This window comes from Myripristis murdjan, chromosome 6 (genome assembly GCF_902150065.1).
Source record: "Myripristis murdjan chromosome 6, fMyrMur1.1, whole genome shotgun sequence".
Classification (NCBI taxonomy): domain Eukaryota; kingdom Metazoa; phylum Chordata; class Actinopteri; order Holocentriformes; family Holocentridae; genus Myripristis; species Myripristis murdjan.
This window is the reverse complement of record NC_043985.1, coordinates 17,115,820-17,139,848: the sequence shown is the minus strand read 5'-3', so window position 1 is coordinate 17,139,848 and position 24,029 is coordinate 17,115,820. Positions and strand designations below refer to the sequence as shown.

The 24,029-nt window shown below is 43.3% G+C and overlaps 1 protein-coding gene across 9 annotated transcripts in view; it reads left to right on the top strand.

Moving 5' to 3' along the window:
* tjp1b (tight junction protein 1b) overlaps positions 1-24,029 on the top strand; it is a 62,586-nt gene that overhangs the window by 34,056 nt on the left and 4,501 nt on the right. For 5 of the 9 annotated variants that reach the window (XM_030054134.1, XM_030054133.1, XM_030054128.1 and 2 more), the window contains 24 exons: positions 8,787-8,843; positions 9,430-9,554; positions 9,667-9,769; positions 10,062-10,377; positions 10,722-10,828; positions 11,820-11,988; positions 12,102-12,246; positions 13,163-13,174; positions 15,109-15,242; positions 15,911-16,016; positions 16,876-17,026; positions 17,818-17,926; positions 18,016-18,235; positions 18,528-18,712; positions 18,796-18,891; positions 18,999-19,081; positions 19,249-19,459; positions 19,602-19,702; positions 19,817-20,167; positions 20,492-20,719; positions 21,812-22,672; positions 22,975-23,066; positions 23,335-23,550; positions 23,703-23,839. In XM_030054134.1, the coding sequence (XP_029909994.1) occupies positions 8,787-8,843; positions 9,430-9,554; positions 9,667-9,769; positions 10,062-10,377; positions 10,722-10,828; positions 11,820-11,988; positions 12,102-12,246; positions 13,163-13,174; positions 15,109-15,242; positions 15,911-16,016; positions 16,876-17,026; positions 17,818-17,926; positions 18,016-18,235; positions 18,528-18,712; positions 18,796-18,891; positions 18,999-19,081; positions 19,249-19,459; positions 19,602-19,702; positions 19,817-20,167; positions 20,492-20,719; positions 21,812-22,672; positions 22,975-23,066; positions 23,335-23,550; positions 23,703-23,839 (4,315 nt within the window). The remainder of the gene's footprint in view (positions 1-8,786; positions 8,844-9,429; positions 9,555-9,666; positions 9,770-10,061; positions 10,378-10,721; positions 10,829-11,819; positions 11,989-12,101; positions 12,247-13,162; positions 13,175-15,108; positions 15,243-15,910; positions 16,017-16,875; positions 17,027-17,817; positions 17,927-18,015; positions 18,236-18,527; positions 18,713-18,795; positions 18,892-18,998; positions 19,082-19,248; positions 19,460-19,601; positions 19,703-19,816; positions 20,168-20,491; positions 20,720-21,811; positions 22,673-22,974; positions 23,067-23,334; positions 23,551-23,702; positions 23,840-24,029) is intronic. The other 4 variants (XM_030054129.1, XM_030054132.1, XM_030054131.1 and 1 more) reach the window with 4 other exon arrangements.

The following is a 24,029-nucleotide window of genomic DNA, read 5'->3' as shown; positions in this document are numbered from 1 at the left end:
GTTACTGCCGCATGACTAGGTATGAGCTGCGGAAATGTCCACAGAATGTAACAGTGCCTGTGGTTTTGTTTGACTTTCTGCTGAGCACTGCACAGTGATTGCACAGTTGTTTTCTGAATTATTTGTCATGCTACTAGTTGTTATCAGTGTTGTGAAATGTACATTTTAAGATGTGGTGATAACACATCACAGAATTCCTCAACAGTCCCTCAGCAGTGCAAGGGTGCAGGAGTCTATTTGTAATTCTGTGTAGTGTTTTGACCTCTTTGTCTTCCATTGGCACCTGCACCAAGATAAGAATAGGTGTGGAAAGGGCTTGACTCACAACACATGGTGAAAATGGCATTAAAGCCTAGGGTTATGTAAAAATAAGCATTTCTTGTAGAGGATATCAAGTGCAGGCTGTTGAGTTTATATGTATCCTGTGGTGTCATGGAAACATTCTAACCTAAAAATCTAATGTTAAAAAAAATAATCCTCTAATTTAGCCCAAACCTTTTGCGCCATAGCATTAGTTCATTAAATCCAGAATAAATAACTGTGATGTGATGTGATGTAATGATGTGATTTGTTCAGATCACATCATTTGACTGAGCTTCCTTCTTGTTATGCTGTGGTAAGTTGAGGGATGTTATATAAAGCAGATACACTTCTGTCTGTCTAGCTTCAACTTTGAGATCTGAATGTGCAGGGCTCCTAAACCTGTTAAATTTAGGATCGGCTTGCGTCAGTGATAGAGTTCACAGAGAGTTAAGTTTGTGTTTTTCATTCTTCAGCTCATGAGCTGTAGTATTAAAAAAAAAAAAAACACATTATAATAATCTGCATACTTCCTTAGAGGTTAGCTGTCGGCTTTGTGGTCACTAATCTTGTATGTCATGTCATTGTGATGTGGAGCTTAATGTATGCATGTAATGCAGCACACCTGGTGGGGGAGGGGTGTAATTGTAATGTCCCACATGCAGAGAGAATTGATGGATTCTGCACTGGTTCACCACGGCACCTTGAGGGTTAAGTCCGATACAGCAGTTTACACTGCGGATGGATGTTCGCTAGTACAGAGGAGTCCCATGCTGTAGCGGAACTGCAGATCCCACACAGATCGCTGCCAAGCCAGAGGGGATTTGCTTCGATCCTGTGTACATGTCAGGGGAGAGAGTGGTACAGAGAGGGAGGGAAAAATTGTGAGAAAGATGTTGGGAGAGGACACAGACCCATGTGGGGCCGAGGAGCTGTTATGGTGTAGCTCTGGACCAGCTTTTCTCTGACTGCGGGGTGTGTTTCATAACCCCTCACCTGTGCTTGTAGTTTCTGTTGTTTCAGAGCCAGAAAAGGAAAGAAAGGGAAGGGGGGGGTTAGTCCCTCCCAGCCCTAATTGGTGCGGTCATGCACTGAGGCTGCTGATGTGCATTTGCAGGAGTCTCCTGCTGGATTTACTGAGGAGTAGCTGGAGGTGGGAGAGAGGCTTTTTGTGTGTGTACTCTGTGATGACCAGGATGAACTGATGTAAGTACCTTTGACTCCCCTGTTTAAACTCCTACGCATCTAGACCCAGTTCTTTCTGAATTCTTATGCAACAACCCAAGGAGATATAGGGAAGGTGGTGGGAGTCTCTTTCACTGTAGCCCTTTACAGTGTTTGTGTGCATCTTCCATGGTTGGTGATAATTGGTGATTATGTTTTATGTCTGAAATAACAGGTTTCATCTCTTGACCTTCTTATCAGTTGTGCATTGCTGCATCTACTGTTTTTCTCTCTCTCCTCCACTAGAAATCCGCAGTAGTGTCCAGCCACATTGTATGTGCAGAATGTCACTTACCTCTCAGGGGACCCCTTCTCTGGTGCTGTGGCATAGGCCCTCATCAGCATTTGAATATGTTTTCTGAGGCAGGGGAGTTTCAGCAGTTGTCAGCACTCCCCCCGCACATCATTTTCAATTTCTGAACTGATCAATCATCCTCTTATGGTTGTTTTATGCTCCACTGCCAGCAACTAACGTCGAGAGTGATCCCATTGTTGTTTTCTGCGTTTGGCTGTAGTGCAACTTGCACAGTGTCCTGAAAATACACTTGTTTGTACTGAAGGGTTTATTCAGTGGTATGGCATGCGAGACTTTTTTGTTTTTAATGATGGTCTCAAGTTTCAGATATCTTTAATCTTTTTTAGGCCACAGCCCAAATGAGAGATCTGGTCTCAAGCTCATTAAACTTTATTGCTGCTCTTGTCATGTGGAGACCCACCTGTACTTGGGATTTTTGGGTTCCAAATAAGGATGCACCAATATAACTATGGTGTCTGAGTTTGAACTGCTGCCAGACTAAATTAGGGTAGCAGCAAATGTATGTTGCCCATCACTAAAATCCAATACCACAAAGAACCACGTGTAACAAGTGACTGTTGTCTACCTTTTTAACATGTTTTCTACACACCATATACAGTTAGATCTGTCTAATGTTGACCGTGAGAAAATGAAATAGTCCAGTTGATTTTATTTAACCATTCAAAATTAGTGTAAGTGTGTATTGTTTTATGGAAGCAAATGTCCTTAGCTATGTAGCAACCAAAGCTTAAAATTTTGTTACCATAATTGGCACTGACAGTGAAAAAGTTGGTGTTGGTTCATTGGTAAGTCATGTTTAACAATCTGTTCTCTAAATATAATTTTCATTTGTCATTTGGAAGCGCTTTGTGTCATATGTAACAGTCTATCCCAGTATGAGCTTGAAGGTCACTAACCCCCACCCCAACCCACCCAAGAAAAAAAAAAGCGAGAACATCCTTCTTTGGCAACCCTGTTTGACACAAGAGTAAACTCAAGTTCATTTAGAGTCCAATATCACTGTTGCATCTACTACCAATGGAAGAAAGTCATTAAGAGGCTCTTAACTGTGACACGTTCGTAAAAATTCATTGTGAAGTCCAGATGCGTTTTATAGTGTTAATTGATGAAAAACAAAAACGACTGACAAACAATTATACTCTATTCACTAAAACAACTTGTAACTGATGTGATGTGATATTACATGCCAATCAGCAGAAAATATCGGAGCCCTACTCACCATCTTTGTCTCTAGCCCACCATACAAGTGAATTAACAGGTAAATAAGGTGAAACCACACCCCTGTGCCAATTACTGGAAGTGATGGTAACCAAAAAGAACATGTTTGCAGCCTAAACATATAAAACAACACAGGCTACATACATATTTGGCTCCTACATCACAGTTAAGAGTCTCAAGTGACACTCCAAGAAAAAAACGATTAAAACATTTGATTTAAAACCGATTTCAGTAATACTGAGAGTATGCAGAGACATCAGTGCATCCCGACAAGTTTCTGCTTTCCTTTGTTTTCCTCAGACTATATAGAAGAATCCAACAAAACGGCATTAGAGATAAAAAAATATATATATATATATTTTCTGTTTTACTGCGTCATTTGTTTTTCGTAGATTCATGGAACTGACTAGAACAAGAGGTTATTGAGCATTCTCCAGTGTTCACACTGCAAGTTTCCTTTCTATCACTCTGTTGCAGCATCAGAACGGCAGAATTAATGAGAGCTATTTTTAGCTACTCTGTCCCACAGCGGTCAAAATTGAATAAGGTTCTGCCTCACCCCTAAACCGTACTACAGCATAAAATCTATTCTCTTGATCAGAGAATTAAACCCTTGCCACGTTGCCTCAGTTCCCCATTAGGAAGAAATGTTTTTTCTGCTGAATAGCAAGATAGCGAGCCTTAACTTTAATGATATTCCAGAGTGAATAAAAAATGAAACACCTTGTTTGTTTTCCCCCCTTTATGGGTTATGTTGGGTGAGTGTTGTGATGACTCATTATATATTAAGGATTTTTGTCTCACAGGCAAGATGCAGATGCTCTTAGTTTTGCACACATTTTACATTGCAGTGTGTGGATTAATACATCTATTGTAGAGCTGTGCTTTCTGATTTAAAACACTTTCACTCAGTTATTAGTGTCTGGTAATGCACCATTTTGGGTTTTTTTTGTTTCACTTGCTTACTTTTCATAGACAACTGTTAATTTCTAGCTCCAAATTTCTGGCTGGAATACTTAAGCGACCTCTAATCTTGCCCAGATTTGTCATTGAACTTGCAAATCATAACTTTGCAGGTGGAAATGAACAGCTTGAAACACTATTGTTACAGTCCTCTGTGCCAGGCATGCCTTGATGGATTGCTCTGCAGAGGAATAGATAAACCACAGTAGGCCTATTAATAGTTTTTTTTTTCTCCAAAAGTGCTTTGTTTGTGTATTGAATCAACACAGTCCATTTTGACCACAGCTTTCCTGGCCTTTCTCAACTCTCAGCTGTGTGATCCATCTGTGTTGTAGTGCTGGCTCCCAAGTTGCCTGGTTGTAATCCCCCAAGCATGACCCAACCAACATGGTGTGCCTCCACAGTGGAGCGGCTGCCAGCCCTGGCTCTGGCTTGTGGCTCAGAGCTTCTGTTGGCACCAGTTGTTTGTGGCCATAAAGGGCATACACAACAGTGCCACAGAAACTCATCAATTACTGGATGCCGACACCACTGACTACAAAGTGTGCACAAGAGCACTGCAGAGTCTTCGGGGCACAGTCCTGATGGCACGCTGTTTGTTTTTCTTTCCTTCCCTTACATTTAGTCTTCAGTGCAGATTAGGCTCTTGGGCACGAGATGATGCAGTTTAACTGTTAGCTTGATTTTGGGACTGAATGCTACCAGCACAGTTATGTGAATACATTATGTTTTATTATCTTGCTTAGTGTCGGTGGTGTGTTGTTCAAACCTACAAAGGCTGGCATTTTCGAGGTGTTCTAAAGGGATTATAAAATGCTAGTCTTTTTCTTTGTTTTTCTAAGTAAATGTTAGGCTATAAATTACAAACTACATTTAGAGCTACATGCGTCAACATTTTAATGGCGCTCATCTAAAAATGTAGACGAGGTTTTTGTTTCTAGGTTAATTTTTTTTTTCTTTTTTCCTTTTCTTTCTTAACACAGTTGAGAGGAAACTTCACACACGGCCTGAAAATGTCAGGCCACTTGAACAACACCGCACTGTTCCCCCACTGTTACCAGAGCAACAAGCTCTGCAGGAGGAGAAAGCAAAAATTACATCCCTTCAAAGTGAAAGGTGTGTGTGTGTGTGTGTGTGTGAGTGAGAGAGAGAGAGAGAGAGAGACAGAGACAGAGGGGAGGGCAAGAGAGAAATGGAAACGGCAAACCATTGCAAATTTTTTGGTAGTTTTCAGTATTTTTTGGATTTCCTCTGTTTAGCTCCTTATGGAGATTCTACAACATTTTAAGCATTTTGTACTTAACAATATGAGAGTAGGCATAACAGGCATGGTCTCATCATATAATCTTGTAGACAACCAAACCACATCTCTCATAACCTGACAGCAACACACGGCCCACTATTTTACATTTGTGTTTGTACATGTGCCTGTTAGGCTCTGTAAGTGGTCATAAAGTTCTTTACAAGGAGCCTCTTTTAATAACTTTTCAGCTCGGTGGTAAACTGCCTGTAATTTCAGACTAAATGCTACAGAGTTCTTTGCATCAGCGTTTTAAAGGAGCGCATCAGATATAAGACACAGGCATAAATACGCTCCCTAAAGAGCAAACTCGTCCAGTGAGAATTCCTGCCACTGTTTCCAGCAATCTTGTTAATATTCAGAGGTCTTTTTTTTTCTCTCAAGTGCAGTGTATTCACTGTAAAAGGCCAGAGGGAGTTCGCTTGTTCAAACTTTTGTTCACCCTCCTTTTGTGAGTTCCTCCATAAGCAGCTTTAGGAGTTTCTGACTGTTGCTGCTGAGCCAAGAACTGCTGCGGCCACTTGTGGTGGTTTATTCAGCTGCCCATATTCCCAGACACTAGCTAACATTTGGCACTTGGCCGACAGGTCTGGACAGACATAGGACGACGTGTTGCAGGAAGCCTGGGTGGTAAAACAATAAACACCACCACAGTGTAACCAAAGGGTTGGCTAAATAGATACTGCTAGTTGAGATTGGGCCATGCCATAGTGGATAACCAAAAGAGATCCTTTTTTAATCAGTATTTTCAGCACGGTAGTACAGTATCACAGTTGTATTTTTGTTTTTTTTTGTTTTTTTATTTTTTTAATTTATTTATTTTTTGTTTTGTTTTTATTTTGTTTACAAGTGTTTTGGCTGTGGCCTGTCCAAGATGTAGACCTTGTTCTTTTCAGCTTGTCTTGTTGATGTAGGCATAGTAATGGTCTTGAAAATTTTGCATAAACTACAGCTGAGTTCCATGTTTGTAGGCTTCAGCCAGGATCCAAGATGATGCCATGATCGGCTGCCTCAGTTTGTTTTTGTCTCATACTTTTTTGGGTTTTTTTTGTTGCCACTTTTGCTGTTGTATGCAATTACAATGAGCGTCACTGAAAACCAGAGTCATATTCTTTGTATGTGTAGAAACGTGCTTGTCCGATAAATTCTGAATCTTAATCTTAAGTTAGCAGCATGTTAAACATTAAGCCAGACTGACACCACTTAATGTGAGGTGTTTTAGGAGTAAGGGTGGATAGATTTGAAGAGTATCGGCTATGCAGAATATCAGTTAAGGGTTTAGCTACTGGAATTTTTAATGAAATGTTCACCCCCCCACTCTCATATTTCATCACGCTTCAATATGCCGTAGTTTAAGCTCATTCTCTGCTGTGTATTTTCTGCCTAGGTGGTCGTATGTGTTGGACGTGTCAAACGATTTGGGGTTACATAGTGCATGACAGAAATGTGTGGTGGCCTCTCTCAGAGTAATATATGTCTTAGTTCACCTGTTAAGGTTGCAGACCTTATATCAATTTACATGACAAATGGTTGCTACTGCATTAGGTACATGATAAGGGATGTATTATGCACCATTGTGATGGACCAGGTACTATTTTACACGCTGCCATTGAAAGTGTAACGCCTCCTGTGGTTGTGAGGCAGGTGAAATGGCATGAGAGGAGATCTGTAGGGCACAGAGGACATTACTGACCTAACAGTTGAAGCATGGGACCTATGTCCTGACCTGTTTCTGATTTTCTATCGTTCTTGTAATCGGCTGTTAATGTGAAGGCTGGGCTTTACTTTCAAAGACTTACGTTTGCTCAGTTTGGCCTCATTGTATTTAATCTAGCAGTGTTTTCTCTTGGTTTTTTATCATCTTACCTACTGTATTCGTGACATTGTAAATATAGGACTGCATACTGTGGACTGGTTGTAAATGATAGCCTCCTTTGTTTCACACCTGCATGTTAGAAGTTACAAGTTTCACTCAACTTCCTGGCTTTGTGTGTGTTGTCTTACTTGGTTGGCAGCGGCAGTGTCCTGTGGCTCTGTTGGTGGCTATCGCTCTGGGAGCTGTAGTAAAACCCAGTCACAAGACAGTGCTATCTATGTCACTGCAAATAAGCACCATTGTAAAACACAGCACTGGCTGCAAAACCTGTTTGGTACACCCCATTTTGCATCATTATTAAATTTCGCCTGTGAAATAACTGCACTGGGATCAGAAATGGACCTGGGACAGCTTCCCTTTGCTCTGAGTAGAAATTGCTGCTGCTTTACTGGAGGGAATGAATGTGGAAGTGACATTGAACAGAACTGAGGTTTGCTTTTGCTTTGCCACTTTGCCTTCCATGTAGCTCACATTTTTTGGCTCTGCCTGTCCTGCCTCTCATGGTTCTTCTGTAAGATGTGGAATAGGTTTGTTGCCCGTCTGTCTGCAAAGTGCTGTTGTCTGGTTGGTGTCAGATTTCTTATCCAAATGACAGAAGTACCCCACTGTTTAGGAATAAGTTCCTCATCTTGTCCTGGTCAGGCTGAGTCCTGTTCAGGATTGGAGTGTTTTAGGGAGTTTTCTTCTGTGTCACACTCCTTTATGTTTGGTATTCGAGCTCATGTGTAGTAATAGTGCATCCAAGACTAATATTGCCGTGGAACAGCTTTTTGCAACAATAGCACTAGAAATGATAGTGGAAAATCTTTACTGAGTTCAGACATTTTTCTCTCATCCCACAATATATATTTTCATGTCACACAGTCCTAGTCCATACTCAATTGTTTTTATTTTTTTCTTATAAAATGATTATCCGTTTAAACTATCATCTGTCTCACTCTTTCTAATTAATGTTTTGTATTTGAAAATAAATAGAACCCTCAAACCTCAAGGTATTCCATTGATTAGCTCTCCTTCTCCTGTAAGATGTACTTGTGCTGATTTCAGACATTTTGAAGAGGCCTAAAAAACGGTTGTCATGGTTACACCTTAACAAATAAGCCATCACTGGAAAGCCGAGGATACATCAGGTTTCAACAGCGACATATGTGCACTTTAAGATAGTGACTAGAGGCTGATGTCCATTACACTGAACAAAAATGAAAAGAAACCATCCATTTCGTTTACATGCATTTTTGGGGTGATGTGCCTGTCAGTGCACATCAGTTCGAACCTGGAGCATAGCACAGAAAACTAAACGAACTTGAGTAGTGAGCCTTTGAAATAGTGTAACCGGTTCTCTTTTAGCCACTGTTATCCAATGCCACTTTTCTGGTTCACACTCGAGACTGAGCAGTAGTGTGTTCATTGTCTTGTAAAGGACACCTTAACTGGATGCATGACTTTAACCTGGGTTGTACCTGTGACCTTTTCGTCAGTCTAACCAACAGACCGGAAACCTTTCTGTCCTCAGCAGTGTATATTTAAGCCTTTTTGCATGTTCCGTTGGTGTAAATCACATTTTGTTTGTTTGTGTCTCTGTCTTACAGAGCGCCGCAATGGAGGAGACTGTTATTTGGGAACAGCACACAGTAACACTACACAGGGTAAGCAGTCATCATGTTGAAGCCTGGTCTTCTGTCCCTCTACCATCCCATGCCCTTGTCTTTCTATCTTTACTCTCCACCTTTCCATTTTCTTTCTCCTCCTGTTCTCAGCTGTAGGAAGTGTAATCTGTTTCAGAGAGAACAGAGGGGAACTAGGAAGTGTCACAAATCTTATGCATGATTGTCTCTCAGGTCGTAGTCCAAAGAGTCCTAACCACCTAAACAATAAACTGGCGAGAAGTGCAGATGCTGCACACTTTATTTTCTACAAATCCAAACAACACAGGAGAACATAACATGCTACAGCTGCTCCCATTCTGTGTGCCTGTTGGCAGTGGTTATTCATTTATTACAGTCTGACCTGAGCAGAAATAGATATGTACAAGTCAACATGGCTAGTATCTAATAAATATGTGAAATAAATCTGCAGACAGGTTAGCATGTTGTATGTCCTTGTGTGTCTGTGTATACTTCTATATTCTGACTTAGATGAGTCAAAAACTGGACTCATATGCTGGTGCCTTCATTTATGTTTTTTCTCTGCAAAGACAGCCAGATCAATGTCCTAATTTATGTCTCTCTGCAGGCACCAGGGTTTGGCTTCGGGATAGCCATCTCAGGAGGTCGGGATAACCCTCATTTTCAGAGCGGCGAGACCTCCATTGTTATCTCGGATGTGCTGAAAGGAGGCCCTGCTGAAGGCCTACTGCAGTATGAGTTTACTCTATTATTAGGATTTTTTTAGGATTGCTAGTTGTTAGTATTTCATCACCTTGTCTGCTCCATATAGACTCCAGTTTGTCTGTTCTGTGTCTCTCTCCAGGGAAAATGACAGAGTGGTTATGGTCAATGCTGTTTCCATGGACAATGTGGAGCATGCATACGCAGTCCAGCAGCTTCGTAAAAGTGGAAAAAATGCCAAAATTGTGAGTGTCATCAATCCCCCACAATGCATTCTTTTTAAAATTTTGCCATTGTCTGATCTTTTCAGTTAGCAACTACTGTCCTTCGATCACAGGGTCAAAGCTAGTCAGAAGCTGGGATTTAATGGCAAGATGTTGACATTTGAAGTTAAAGCTCCACAAGAGAGATCACATTTCAAACACGCCACAGCTGGCACATAGGACATATGCACTTGATTAGAGTAATGTGACTGAGTCATCTGAAATGACATGATTTGCTGTCAGGCTGATCTCATATGTCGTTTCCCCTGGCCAGACAATCAGACGGAAGAGGAAGGTGCATGTCCCTATGGGCCGCCTAGGGGAGAGGGAGACTATGTCAGAGCACGATGAGGAAGAGGACAGCTACGACGAGGAGATCTATGAGACGCGGAGCGCACGCAGCGGCGCCTACAGCGGGGTAGGTGGGGCCATGGGCAGGCGCAGTGGCCGGAGCAGTGGCCGAAGGGACAGGGAACGTGAGCGCAGTGGCTCACGGGAGAGGAGTCTCTCACCACGCTCGGACCGCCGCTCGCACAACCTGCCTCCACGCCCTGCCAAAGTCACCCTCGTCAAGTCCCGCAAAAATGAAGGTGAGGCTCACAAAGTCGGGGATAAATGCAGCAGGACAGGAAAAACGGGCTGGTAAATTCCCCAAATCATCTGCCACTTTCATTATTTACCAGCTTATTACCATACAGCAAGATTTTTAGTGGAGAATAAGACCTCTAAATCATGGTTGGTTAACTTTCAGAGTAAAGAGCCACACATAAATCCAAGTTAACTCAAGTAAATCAAAGTAGAAGAGCAATTAATCTTCTTTAATCAGGAACCTTAAGGTTTAAATCCCAGTGGGAGCAGCAGCTGATTGCTAAGCGTGGTTGTCACATGAACTCCATACTAACATCATCTTTGTTGCTGTCGTTCACTTTGTAAGCAGAATATGGCCTGCGCCTGGCCAGCCACATCTTTGTCAAGGACATTTCCCCTGAGAGCCTGGCAGCCAGGGATGGCAACATCCAGGAAGGGGATGTTGTGCTGAAGGTGAGCAGAGGGAAGAGGGCCAGGGCACAAAGACATATGGAGAGAGTGAGGAGTGGTAGAGGAAAAGAGAGAAATAGAAGGAGGCACGGGTGAAGATGTGATAAGGGATGACTTTAATCAGCATAAAACAAATTAAAACATATTAAAACGAGGATGTAAGAGCAGTCATTTTCCATGTGTTTTTATTTTGGTCTTGAGAAAAAGCAAGAAAGGAATTGGTGTTGTGTTGGAATGAGCTGGTATTCACTGAACTGTTGCATGAGACCCTTTGTTTATTACCACCTATATACTGTTGGTTTTTACCCAACTATGTACCCAGCATTACATAATAGCGTTTACTGTTCCATTTAGATCTGCATGATGTAGCTCAGCACCTCCTCACACAGTGGAGAACATGTAAAGTAGGTCTTTGTGCTCAGCAGGTTCAGGTAATTAGTTTCTCCCCAGGCTGTTTCAGAACCGTAACCGTTCTGATTCACTTGTGTCTCACCTTCAGCCTCCCCGCACACATCATTTCACTTTGTTTTACTGCTGTGCATGGTCCTTAAAATTTTAAGGGAAATCTTAATGGCTAAATTAATGACTATTAGGCTGAATTTTCAAAATACCTTAGAGGTTATCAAAGCCCACAGTGTATGTACTGTAAATCTTGCATGCATATAATCCAGGCTGTTTCTTACAGCTCTTTAAATTGATTTCAGGCCTTTGATCATGTTGATGTGCATGATTGTTTAGTCTTATTTTATTTTATTTTTTATTTTTTGTATATAAGCACACAATCCATTCTAGTCCTGTCCTCAATCCACTAATGGAACTTAAACAGGTTTAGGTGACTGTTTCTCTTATGATTATTATATGATTAAATGAGGAAATTTCTGGTGTTAATTTATTTAATTACTTGTATCTTTTTAATTCCAATACTAGCATTGTGGAAAAACATTTTTTTGTTCTACAAACAACTGGCTAACAATGCTTTTTCCAATTCTCTCAGATCAATGGCACAGTGACAGAGAACCTCTCATTGATAGACGCCAAGAAGCTGATAGAAAGGTCAAAGGGCAAGCTAAAAATGGTGGTCCAGAGGGACGAGAGGGCAACACTGCTGAACATCCCTGACCTCGATGACAGCATTCCTTCAGCCAACGCGTCCGACAGAGATGGTGAGAGAGGTGTTAGGCTTTGGATTCAGCTGAAATGGGACGTGGCTGGAAAGCTAAAGTTGCCAACATGTATTTCACACTGGGGTTGTTGACAGTCAGTATTGTTTGGTCAGACATTTCAGATATCCATTCTCTGGCATCCGACCATTCCAATCGATCTCATGACCGACACCGCAGCAGCCGTTCCCGCTCTCCAGACAGACGGTCTGAACCCTCGGACCACTCCAGACACTCGCCCCCGCAAATCAGCAACGGCAGGTAGGGTCAAACTCTGTTCTGCTTACTGTGAAATTTAAAGTGCTTAGGTCCAAATGAAATGAAAAATGACTTCCAACTTGCCCATGCCAGAATATTCACATTTTAACAATAAATTTCTACTTCTTTCCACCTCTAATTCTACTTCCTGGAAAACAGTCAATCTAAAAGGTACTCAGTGTAGTTTGTGACCACTAGTGGCACCGTAGTGCACAAAGACCCACAAGCTGGGCCCCTGTTTTGTTTGTATTTCAGTACGCCATGAGCTCTTGGGCACACATGTTGATGTAATAATGCAGCTTTAAAAATATTCCAAAACAAAGCATTGCAAATGTCTTTTGATATAGAAAATGCATTCAGCATTTTTATTAGCCTCAAGGACACATGGACAATGTGCTATGTAAATAAAAACAAGTGTGTTTACAAGGAAAACTACATTGGGTACCTTAAAATGGTGACTTCGTGCTAAATCAGTAGGTGAGAAGAAAAAAATTAAACCAATAAAAAAAATCACATCTTCAAACAGTCATGCTCCTCCCATCAAATAAGAGCGCCTTTCTCTCCCTAACCAATCTGCCATTTGGTTTACACTTTAGAATGATGCCTCTCTGTGTTGTGTCTTGCACCAACATCCTGTTCCAACAGGAAATACATAGATACAAATCTAGGAAGCAATACAAATAATACAAATGTAGGAAGCGAAAAGCTGTTTCACTGCTACTTAAACTTTGCTTCATGTCTGGAATTTGAATACATCTGCCATATTGAACACAGTATTTAAACGAATCTGCTTTTAATATGTGACTTTATGAAGTAGCAGCCTGGAAGAGATTACTTTGTACAAGGCTTGGTGTTAATTGACTTGGGAGTTTTAATAGTGTTTAATAATGGTGTTTTTATTTCCTTTATACACTGACAGCTGGAGAATACCGTAAGTTCGGCAACTTGGGCCTTGTAGAAATAGCTAATAGTGGTAGTAATAAAGTCTCAGTAGATTCAAAGTAGATTAATAGATGAGTGGATATCCTTTTAGATTTCAGGAATTTGACAAGTGCTGTCACGTTAACGCCATGATTTCAATAAAGAGCTGATCTCACCACCGTTTAGAATAGATGTGTGTGGGTGTTTGGGACAGTCGATGTGATTATGAATTCTATCAATTTTTGATGAGCTCTATGCTTTTGATGTGCTGCTTCCAGAGTTCGCATCAGGGAAGTCTGTGTTGTGGTTGACGGCAAAAGGTTTACCTGATGAAATATTGCTGAAGTGTTGGTCTCTGACATCAATTATTAAGTGACGGGTTTGTTTTGACTTCACTGTCACACAGAACAGAGGCTGTGAAAGTGTCACATGATCTCAGTGTCTGTTTAAAGTTGTTTCAGGTGTGTAAACCGCACGTTTGGCACAAGGACAATATGCTTCCTAACAATTGGCCAACAATAGGCCGTCCCCAAACATCAGTGTCATCAGTCTCTGCTGTTTGGTCTGGCGGGATTGCAATGACTTTGTCTCTCATATTGGTGTCTGTCTGACTTGCTTTTCCCTGATTTGACAGATTTGTCTGTTTGAGGCTGTATTCTCAGTTCTGCACTTGTCAAATTAAGATGCACAAAAGAAAACTGATTCAATCTCATTTCTGGTCATGTGCTGCGGAAGCACCCAGGCCACTTGAGCACATTAATCATTTGATGGCGTCATCAACGAGAATGTATTTGTTGACAGGAAAGAGAGGTTAGAGGAGGTTATTGTTTTTCTGAGCCTGACCTGTGACCTTTTCTCCAAGTTCTAGGAAGTTGGCATTAAAAGTAGGGCTTCCTCCAGGATAGGTTTAATAAACATTTTCTTTCCTTTGCGATCCTTCACGATGATGTTGATATTTAGTCCACACTAGTCAACACTAATTGGGAGAACTCTGAAAACACTGTTTCCATATCACTAGCATTTTCACATACTTTTCAAAAACGCCAAAAGAGCTTTAATTTCTTCAATTGACATACACAGAACAACTCCTTTATCACTTTGCCCACCATGGCAACTATCCATCCATTTTCACTGGCTACACTGCAACAGAAAAGCTTTTTCAAATGTATCCACTCGGGAGAGAGCTTTTAAAAAGCGATGGAAATAAGGGCAAAATGGAGATGTAAAGACATATTTTCAGATTTCTCCGTATTAGTGTGGACTTGGACTCAGCCTCTTTGTGTGAAAACGGCAAGGCTTTGCTGCTGTTAGAGTTGTCTACACATTCCCTAACCTGAGAGCGGAGCCACACCACGGGCAACCTGCTTTGCTCAGCCCCACATTGAAATTCTGTTTTCATTTCTGATTATCTTACACATTATTGCGCTGGCACAGCTTGGGTCACTATGTAGCCATTGACATGACCTCAGTGTTTTAAAATTGGCATTCTAAGTCCAACCTTCACTGGTCTTAAGCCAGGGCCACACACTGAAATTCACCTGGAGGACAGAATCCACTCTGCCACCTTAGATAAGCTGCTCTAAAAATAGAGCACAAAGGAGAGACAGAGCAGTGACCTTCAAGACTGTGATGCTGCCTCAGACTCGAGCTGTTCTTTTCACCTGTGTGTTTTTTGTTGGCGTTGTTGGCGTTGTTGTTTTGTTTTGTTTTTTTCTCCATGGCTGGTGCATGTCTGCTGCAGTCAGGAGAGGTTTGAGAAGTTCATATGGGGTTGGTTATATATTGAACTATGCACTGTCTTTTTATCATTGACATTTGTCTGGATGCTGTACCCTCTGAGTGCCTTTGCAACCTTCAAGCTCTACATCTCCAGAATGTATTTATATTCTCACCACTTCCTTCTCTAAAGATAACCCCCACAAAAACATCTATTTTCATCTGCAGTCACAGAAGTCGTGATGATGAACGCATGTCTAAGCCGGCTTCAACACCAGCGAAGCTAGCAGAGGAGGTTCCTTTGCCCAAGCCCATGGAGTCAGCTGTCGCCAGAGAGGAGAAACAGCTCCCACCACTCCCAGGTCAGGGCTGCAGCCATCAACCATTAAATTCAGTGTTAGTGTGTGCACTGTATGTGTGTTTGTGTGTCTGAGTGATCGTGTGAATGCATTAACACGTCTCATTTGTGTCCTACTTCCATACATGTGAGACCTTCCCTCGATGCTATCCTCAGATATCCCGGAAACAAATCCAGCACGCTCTATTTCCTTGCCTATCAGCAACAGTGGAAAATTAAAAGGTTTTGTAATGGTGAAATAGAACCTTGTTTGAACCAGTCATTTTTGCCCTTTTTAAAGGCAAAACTACCAAAAAAGTTAAATCCAGCAGCCTGCTGAGCTCGGCTGAGTTTGCCTGGAGCCAAGTGAAAATAAACGGGATGAGTTGATCGACTCTGACGTTCCTCCCCACCCCGCAGCACCCTACTGCCTGTCAGTTTGACCTCTCTGCTCAGGACGCTGTGTGCCCAAGTGCGCGTGTGTGCGAGTGCATGCAAACGTGCATGCGTGTTTGTGTGACAGTACTTCGCCTGGACATTTTTGAACAGGATGCTTGCATCAGTGCACTTGTTCTCAGTTTAGTGGATGTATCTACAGTGTTGGTTCTTACAATATTCATTTTCTTTAAGCAAAGGCAGTTTTACCTGTTCATCAGCTGTGTGTAACGTCGATCCCGGTGTGTGCTTGTTCAGAGCCCAAGCCGGTGTATGCCCAGCCCGGACAGCCAGATGTAGACCTGCCAGTCAGTCCCTCTGATGCCCCTGTGCCCAGCGCTGCCCACGATGACAGCATTCTCCGGTAATCCCTTCTCCAAAGCCTAATACCTCCTATTGTTAACCTTTCTACCAATTTTCTTATCATCTAAAAAGCAAAAATATAATAATACTGCAACCTGTGTTAGTGCCCATCTCAATCAGCTCACAGTGGATTTCACCAGATGGGAAGGCAACCATAAGGGGAAAATTTAACCTGCAGTTGACACAGTGACAGCACGTCTCCGAACAGCAACTGACAGGTTTTGAAATGGTCCCTTGCTGCACATACTGCCTTCAGTCGTCTGTATAAAGCAGGGGACAGCTGAGCTTGGCATACGGCTTCAAATTAAGCACCTTTGTTCGATATGTGCATTTCATAGCACCTATGAGTTTGCTGGTGAGCTGAACAAGCAATGACGTATATGACAGGGTGCTGTGTTATCAAAGCTTGTGAGTCAGACAGACATTTTGTGGTGTTATTTCAGTCTGTAGTTACAATATTCAAATGTATTAATGTAGCCTAGGGCTAGGCAGCAGAATATTGCATTTTCAGCTTTACTCATTTGAATCCTTAAAAAAAAGGTCAGTATCATCACTGATGATATTGACTTGTTTTATTGTTCCGGGATGATATTTCTTTTTCTGCTGATCAATTTCACAGGCTAGCTGTTTTTTAAGCACAGTGTAGAGCAAACAAAGGAGAAACCTGGCTGGTACTGGCAGTCATCCAAGAGTCATTTGCTGTTCATAGTGTCATTTGTATTGCAAAAAGCAACTATTGTCCAATACTGTCACATATCCAAAATCGTGAGGAAACAGTAGTTGGTATATTTTTGTCACATAGCAAAGTCCTAAATGTATAGATGTGAAAATATACCCATCTATTCCTCCCTTTTCCTCAGGCCAAGCATGAAACTGGTGAAGTTCAAGAAGGGGGAGAGTGTGGGGCTTCGGCTGGCAGGGGGGAATGACGTGGGCATCTTCGTGGCTGGAGTGCTGGAGGATAGCCCCGCTGCTAAGGAAGGCCTGGAGGAGGGTGACCAAATTCTCAGGGTGAGATATGTTTAACAAAATGACAAGACCGACTCCAAATGAAAAGAACAGGCACTGAAATAGTTCTTGCACAAATTACACACAAAAACTTATAAGAAGATGACAATTTCCAGAAATCCAGTGGTTGGTTGTGAATGACTTTAAAAGTAGTGAGTAGGAAAAATGACATTGCATTCACTGGAGTAGCTATTATGTTAGTTCAAAACTTGAGACTTTAAAACAATCCGTGGACTCACTATTATATCAGCAGTATGCTCCAAGGGATAATTTCACATTGCCTATTCTTTTATTTTAACAATTGAAAGCTGATGGTGTCTGTAACAGCAGCAGTGTTTTATGGGGTATGCATCCCCAAGCTTTCCCTTTTATTCATGCTTTTACACACTGGCTGCTCAAGGATTCCTGCACCTCCAGGCCGGTCTCCTAGCAATGGCCCTTGGGGAGCACACAAAAAAAACTGTCTGTGTGTTTCCTCTTGTTGTGTTTGTCCCATTTCCTCACAGCCATATATCTCCCTGTTTGTGCCTTGTCCTTTCTCTAAGTATAATGAGGAATCGCTTGAGTCCTCACAGTGCAATAAAACCTGAGGTTTGTAGTTGCCCAGGCAGTGCCGAGAACAGGAAGAGCTATGTAAACATTTATCCGAGTTGAGATTCACACTTTTTGTCATACACTTAAGGTACAATGAGTCCTGTTTGAAAGTACATAATTTTGCCTGGAAAACTTTACATTGCTGAACAGGCAACCCACAATTGCAAAAGCAGTAATCTGTCTGATGTCTCTAATTTCAGGTAAATAATGTAGATTTTGCAAACATAATTCGAGAGGAGGCAGTGCTGTTCCTCCTGGACCTTCCTAAAGGTGAAGAAGTCACTATTCTGGCCCAGAAGAAGAAAGATGGTAAGAGAGGAAAATTAAGAGACAGGGTGAGAAACTCATTTTTATTGGTCTTGTGTCTGCTGGATCTGACTTTTCTCCGTCCTGTTCAGTGTATCGGCGAATCGTGGAGTCAGATGTTGGAGACTCCTTCTACATCCGGACACACTTTGAGTATGAGAAGGAATCTCCATATGGGTTGAGCTTTAACAAGGGCGAGGTATTCCGTGTGGTCGACACGCTCTACAATGGCAAGCTGGGGTCCTGGCTGGCTATCCGCATTGGCAAGAACCACCAGGAAGTGGAGAGGGGCATTATCCCCAACAAAAACAGGTGACATTCTCACAGCTGCTCAGGAATATTTTGTCTTTTGTCAGTTAGCCATGGTTTGAGTTGGCTCTTGTCTTAGATAATAATTTGCTGGATAAACTCTTGTCAAAACAGTTGACTGTCATATAATTTCTCTGCTTTGCACCAGATTGGTTATGTTATCATAGCCATTTAACAGCCTCAGGTGTTGGCAGTAGTCAGGTTTGCAGTGCCAGCTATGTAACACACATCCAGTAAGTTTGTTTTTGAGCTGTGTATTTTTCTCTCTTGCTGTCTGCCTGCCGTTTGTCTACAGGGCGGAGCAGCTCTCCAGCGTGCAGTACACCCTCCCCAAGACAGCAGGCGGCGATCGGGCTGACTTTTGGAGGTTCCGTGGCCTGCGCAGCTCCAAGAGGAACCTGAGGAAGAGCAGAGAGGACCTGTCTGCACAGCCAGTCCAGACGAAGTTCCCAGCATACGAAAGGGTGGTACTAAGAGAGGGTAAGATATCTGTCTTCTAGCATGATTAATGCTGCACTCTGAGTCTGTCTGTGTGTTAATATGTTTTGTTTTATTTGGCGCAGCTGGTTTCCTGAGGCCCGTTGTAATATTTGGGCCCATTGCTGATGTGGCTCGAGAAAAACTCTCCAGAGAAGAGACAGATCTTTTTGAGCTTGCAAGTATGTTTGTATGCATTGCAGTGCCAAAACAATAAAAGCTGCTGCTAAACCTGTGGTACTCCAATAATTTCCATTTGTTCATAAATCCTTTTTTCATTTGTTACCAGAAAGTGAACCTAGAGATGCAGGAACAGACCAGCGTAGTTCAGGAATCATTCGTCTTCACACCATCAAGCAGATTATTGACAGAGTGAGTGTGCCTGATTTTTTTATTTTGTTTTGTTTGTTGTTCTGTTTTTTTGTTTACAGCACTTGTTTGCTTCTACATTTAATTAGTCATTTTAAAACTAATTAGTAATTATCGTCACCATTCCTATTTCTTCATTCTTCCCCTCGTCTCTCTTTGATCTAATAAAGGACAAACATGCCGTGCTGGACATTACACCCAACGCTGTGGACAGGCTGAACTATGCTCAGTGGTACCCGATTGTGGTCTTCCTCAACCCTGACAACAAACAGGGTGTGAAGAACATGAGGACCCGGCTGTGTCCAGAGTCCAGGAAGAGCGCCAGGAAACTCTATGAGCGAGCCATCAAACTGAGAAAGAATAATCACCACCTGTTCACCAGTGAGTGGGCACAGAATGTAAAAAAAAAAAAAAAAAAAAAAAAAAAAGATAAAACATTCTGTCAAATTTAACCTGCCACTAAGACAAAGTCTGTATTCTTCTTGATGAATTAAGTGATTGTGACTGTGAAATCCTTTCCTAGCCACCATCAACATGAATAACATGAATGACGGCTGGTATGGAGCTCTGAAAGAGACCATCCAGCAGCAGCAGAACCAGCTGGTTTGGGTGTCAGAGGGCAAGGTGAGAAACGCACCCAGTTAGATTTTATTCATCCCATAGCACTGAGGGGTATTTTATATGTCCTGTTTGACGGGGAGAGATATGAGATGATGACTTCTCTGCTCTTCTCCTCAGGCGGATGGAGCTCCAGAGGACGATTTGGATATCCATGATGACCGTCTGTCCTACCTGTCTGCGCCAGGTAGTGAGTACTCCATGTATAGCACAGATAGCCGCCACACCTCTGACTACGAGGACACAGACACAGAGGGTGGAGCCTACACCGACCAGGAACTGGACGAGACGCTGAACGACGAGGTGGGTCTGCCCACGGAGCCCGCCATCACCCGCTCCTCTGAGCCCGTGCGAGAAGACCCACCTGTAATTCAGGATGCACCTGGTTACCCTGGATACCAGCACCCTGTGCAGCCAGACCCAGCCAATCGCATAGACCCTGCTGGGTTCAAGATGGCCGCTCCACAGCAGGTAAAGTCCAGATCCAGCATTCGACAGGCAGGCCGCTAGAGGCTGAGATGGTTGCATGGCAGAAACTTAAGACTGCAGGAAAGAGAAATAGCTTCTCCACGTTCAGTGTCATGTCCTTGCCCTTGTTGACATCCTTATCTAAGTAATAAACCTGTTGTCGAAGCTACTGGTATGTTATATGTTCTGTCCACATTTTTTCAAGAGCATTGTCTGGCTGGTATAAAAATGATTCAGTGTAAGGAAGAAATCATGGTGATGGGGTGAGTTGTATTTTGTGTGCCCTTGGCAGCCTGTGTTATAAATGTCTCTAACAATACTTCACAGCAAGATGAGGCTGCTCTGTCCATGCCCTCGCTGCCCCCGACGGTGGTAGTGCCCCCTGCTGTTGAGCAGCCTGTACAGCTAGAGGGTATGCACCTAGAGGAGCCGCCTGCTGCAGCCGCAGCTCCTCAGGCTGATTCACTTAGCAGCCCCAGCCCTGCCCCTGAGCTAATTCAGCCCCCACCACCACACGAACCCCACCCGTCTGGGCCGCCAGGTCCAGAACCAAAGGTACCCGCTGCTGTTTCACCAGCCACTTGGACCGGGCCTGGGCCCCAGCCTGCTGTTTTAACTGCCTGTCTTCTCGCACACGCTTTCCACTTGCTCTCTGCATGACCTGCCCACGCTGTGTGACTCACTGAGCCCACTGTGTGCCTCTGGCACCCAGAGAGAATGTGCGACAGCCTAGTCCACATGCACCACAGTGGGCTGGGAGACCAGACGGACTGGTGCATCTGAGTCTTTGACCAGGATGAAGACATTCACAACCAGCCCTAACTATTGCCTCTTACTACCTTTGCATGGCTCCTAATGTTTTTTGGGTTCCTTTCAGCTTTAACTCTCTTCTGTAGATGAACGATAGTAGCACTTGCAGTGGCATTGTAGTGGTAGATGTACCGTCTGTTGTAGTGCAGTAGTTGACGTTGTTGCATTAGATGCAAACTGAATGTTGGTTGCATGATGAACGCTAACCTGCAGACAGTATTCTTGGTAATGATTTCTGTCAAGCAATTCTCCCTATGGAAAAACAAACTTGCATAAGCACTGCATTATGTCTTCTGTTACTTAGTATTGTCCTGTATAGATGTCAACAAATACGCCTTCTGTAACTATATTTGCTGTCTACAGGCTACACATCATAAGTTTGAAATGAGGCCTTTCAGAAATGTACAAATTGCTTGTTAGAGTACCAATCAGAAAACATGACAGTGTGTAAAGATTTACTACAGCAGTTTTAACATACGGATTTTTCTCATCATTCTTGAAAGGCATCTTGTCAAACAGGCATTCAGAACTGTTTTTGAATAATGAACAAAGGTCTGCTTGTGTAATTGCACTCTTAACTTGATGTTTGTTTAATTCATTGGTAGTGGGATTTTCAGTCTATTGATTTGGTTGCTTTATGTTTATGTATATTTGGTTCCCTAAGGTTTTAATTCATTTTCTAATATAGACCTTTATCTCAAATTTATTCTGTGTGGTTGTTGGGAAAATACTTTTTTCCTGACCATTTTCTGTCCCTCAACATGATGGTTGTTTAAAAGCTTAAAGTGATATTTGGATGAAAATGTGATGTATTCATTTGCCATTCTTTCCCTGCAGATGTACAAGAAAGATCTGTACAGTATGGAGGAACCTGTGCGAGTGAACCATGGCCTGAAGCCGTCAATGAGCTACAGTCACCAGCCGCCGTACCAGGACAAACAGCCATACCGCGAATATGACCACCCGCCTTACGGATACGATGGAGGCGGCTACACAGAACCAAAGCCTCACAACATTGACTCTCACCTGCACTACGACAACCGTGTGCCTCATTACAACGAACAATGGCCCCCATATGACCAGCAGACCTCGTCTCAGCCCGCAGGCTACCAGCCGGGCCACCAGCAACCCATGGGCTACAACCCCCGCCCTCCTTATGAGGACGGGCCAGGGAGGGACTACAGCCCCCCTCAGCCGCGCTACGATGAGGCCCCCCCAGTGGGCTACGATGGCAGGCCGCGCCATAGTAAACCTGGGCCCATGCGGTACGATGAGCCCCCGCCGCCGCCACCCCCGGCAGTTTATGACGCCCGCTCCCCTTATGAGGCAGAACCTCATGGCTTCCCTATAAATTCACCCAGATCACCGGACCCCCCAAAGCAGTATTATGGTGACTCTGGTCTGAGGCCCACGTACAATCCCGGACCTCCCAATCGGGTGTACAAGCAAGGCATGCATGAGCCGGCGATGAACTCTGAACCCTCCATGCCCCCTCCTAAACCAGAGCCCCTGGCCTCCCCGGGCGAGCCGGGCCTTCCTGCAGGTTCGAAGCCCCTCCCCCCTCCACCCCGGGAAGACCCAGACGAGGACCCAGCCATGAAGCCCCAGTCAGTGCTCAACAGAGTCAAGATGTTTGAGAATAAGCGTTCTGTTTCTGTGGACAGGGCTAAGGATGGAGGGGAACCGTCAGCACTCAGGGCAAGTGTTTACGCTCGTCTAGAATACAAGGTCATTTAGTTTGACGTAATTCAGTCCTTAATGCCTCTTCAGCAGCACGTCATTGGGCTTGGTGGCTGATTAGCAGACAGGCAAGAAATACCTGTCTCAAGCTGAAATGGTGTATGAATTTAAAATTAATGAGAGACCAACTTTAAGATTATATTTGAAAGATTTTCGGTGTGATGCAGCAGATATTATATGTATGTGGCCTATTCATGTGAGCAGAAATCCAGATCAGACGTAGTAAGTGCTAATGATGCGCTTTTGTCATCACTTTACAGCCTGCAGATGTTCCTAAACCTGTGGTTGCACCTGGCCCTGTCCTCAAAGCCAACTCCCTCAGCAACCTGGAGCAGGAAAAGTCCACCTATAGGTATGTAGTCATCATCATAGCACACTATACTGCAGAATAGCTGGGTGAAGGACAATTTCAAGACATTTCCTTGCGGAGATTCTTCAAGTTTATTCATTGTCGCTTGAGCTCCACCTAGTGGACAACAGCCAAAATAAATCCATGCAGTGAGCCAAGCTATAGTTCAGTATGATGAGACACCAAAAGGCAAGCATTCCCTGTTGCTGTTTCTGCCTCTGCTGTTGAATCCCTGCAGTTTTTTTACTGTTTTCTTTGGCTTTCACTACAGGGCTCCTGAGCCCCAGAAGCCCCAGTCTAAACCCCTGGATGATGTGGTGCGTTCCAACCACTATGACCCAGATGAGGATGAGGAGTATTACAGGAAGCAGTTGTCCTACTTTGACCGCCGTAGCTTTGACAGCAAGGCGATGGGCCAGCCCAGTCCTGGCATCAACCGCTTCCATGATATGCCCAAACCAGCTCAACTGTCCTACCCTTACAACAGGTACAGCGCCACACTTCATGCCAGCAGTAGTGTTGGCTGTCAAAATGCCATGTTGCCGGTTTAAGAGGAAGCCAGAAGATTTCTATTCTCACTAGTCACTGAAAGGCATGTACCTTTGCTGAACCTGTATTGTTTTTGGTTATCTGCTGTAGGGTCGAGTCTGTGGAGAAGGTGAGTCCGGTGGAGAAAAGGTATGAACCCCTGCCCCAGATCAGCCCCTCCTCTCAGTATGGGCCACCCGCCTCTGCCATCCCACCCAACACGCTGCCCAAACTCAGCCCCAGTGAGGGTAAGCACACTTCCAAACATTTTTTCCTGACGGGGTGTCATACTTAATGAAGCATTTAGCTGTTGTATATGAATAGTGCTTTTGTTTTGCTTGTAATGTTGACAATCTAGGAATGTAAGCTTATTCTATTATTGCACTTAGTGAAGGGTAGTTTGGATAAGTTCACTGGCTAAATGGTTCAAGTGCCAGA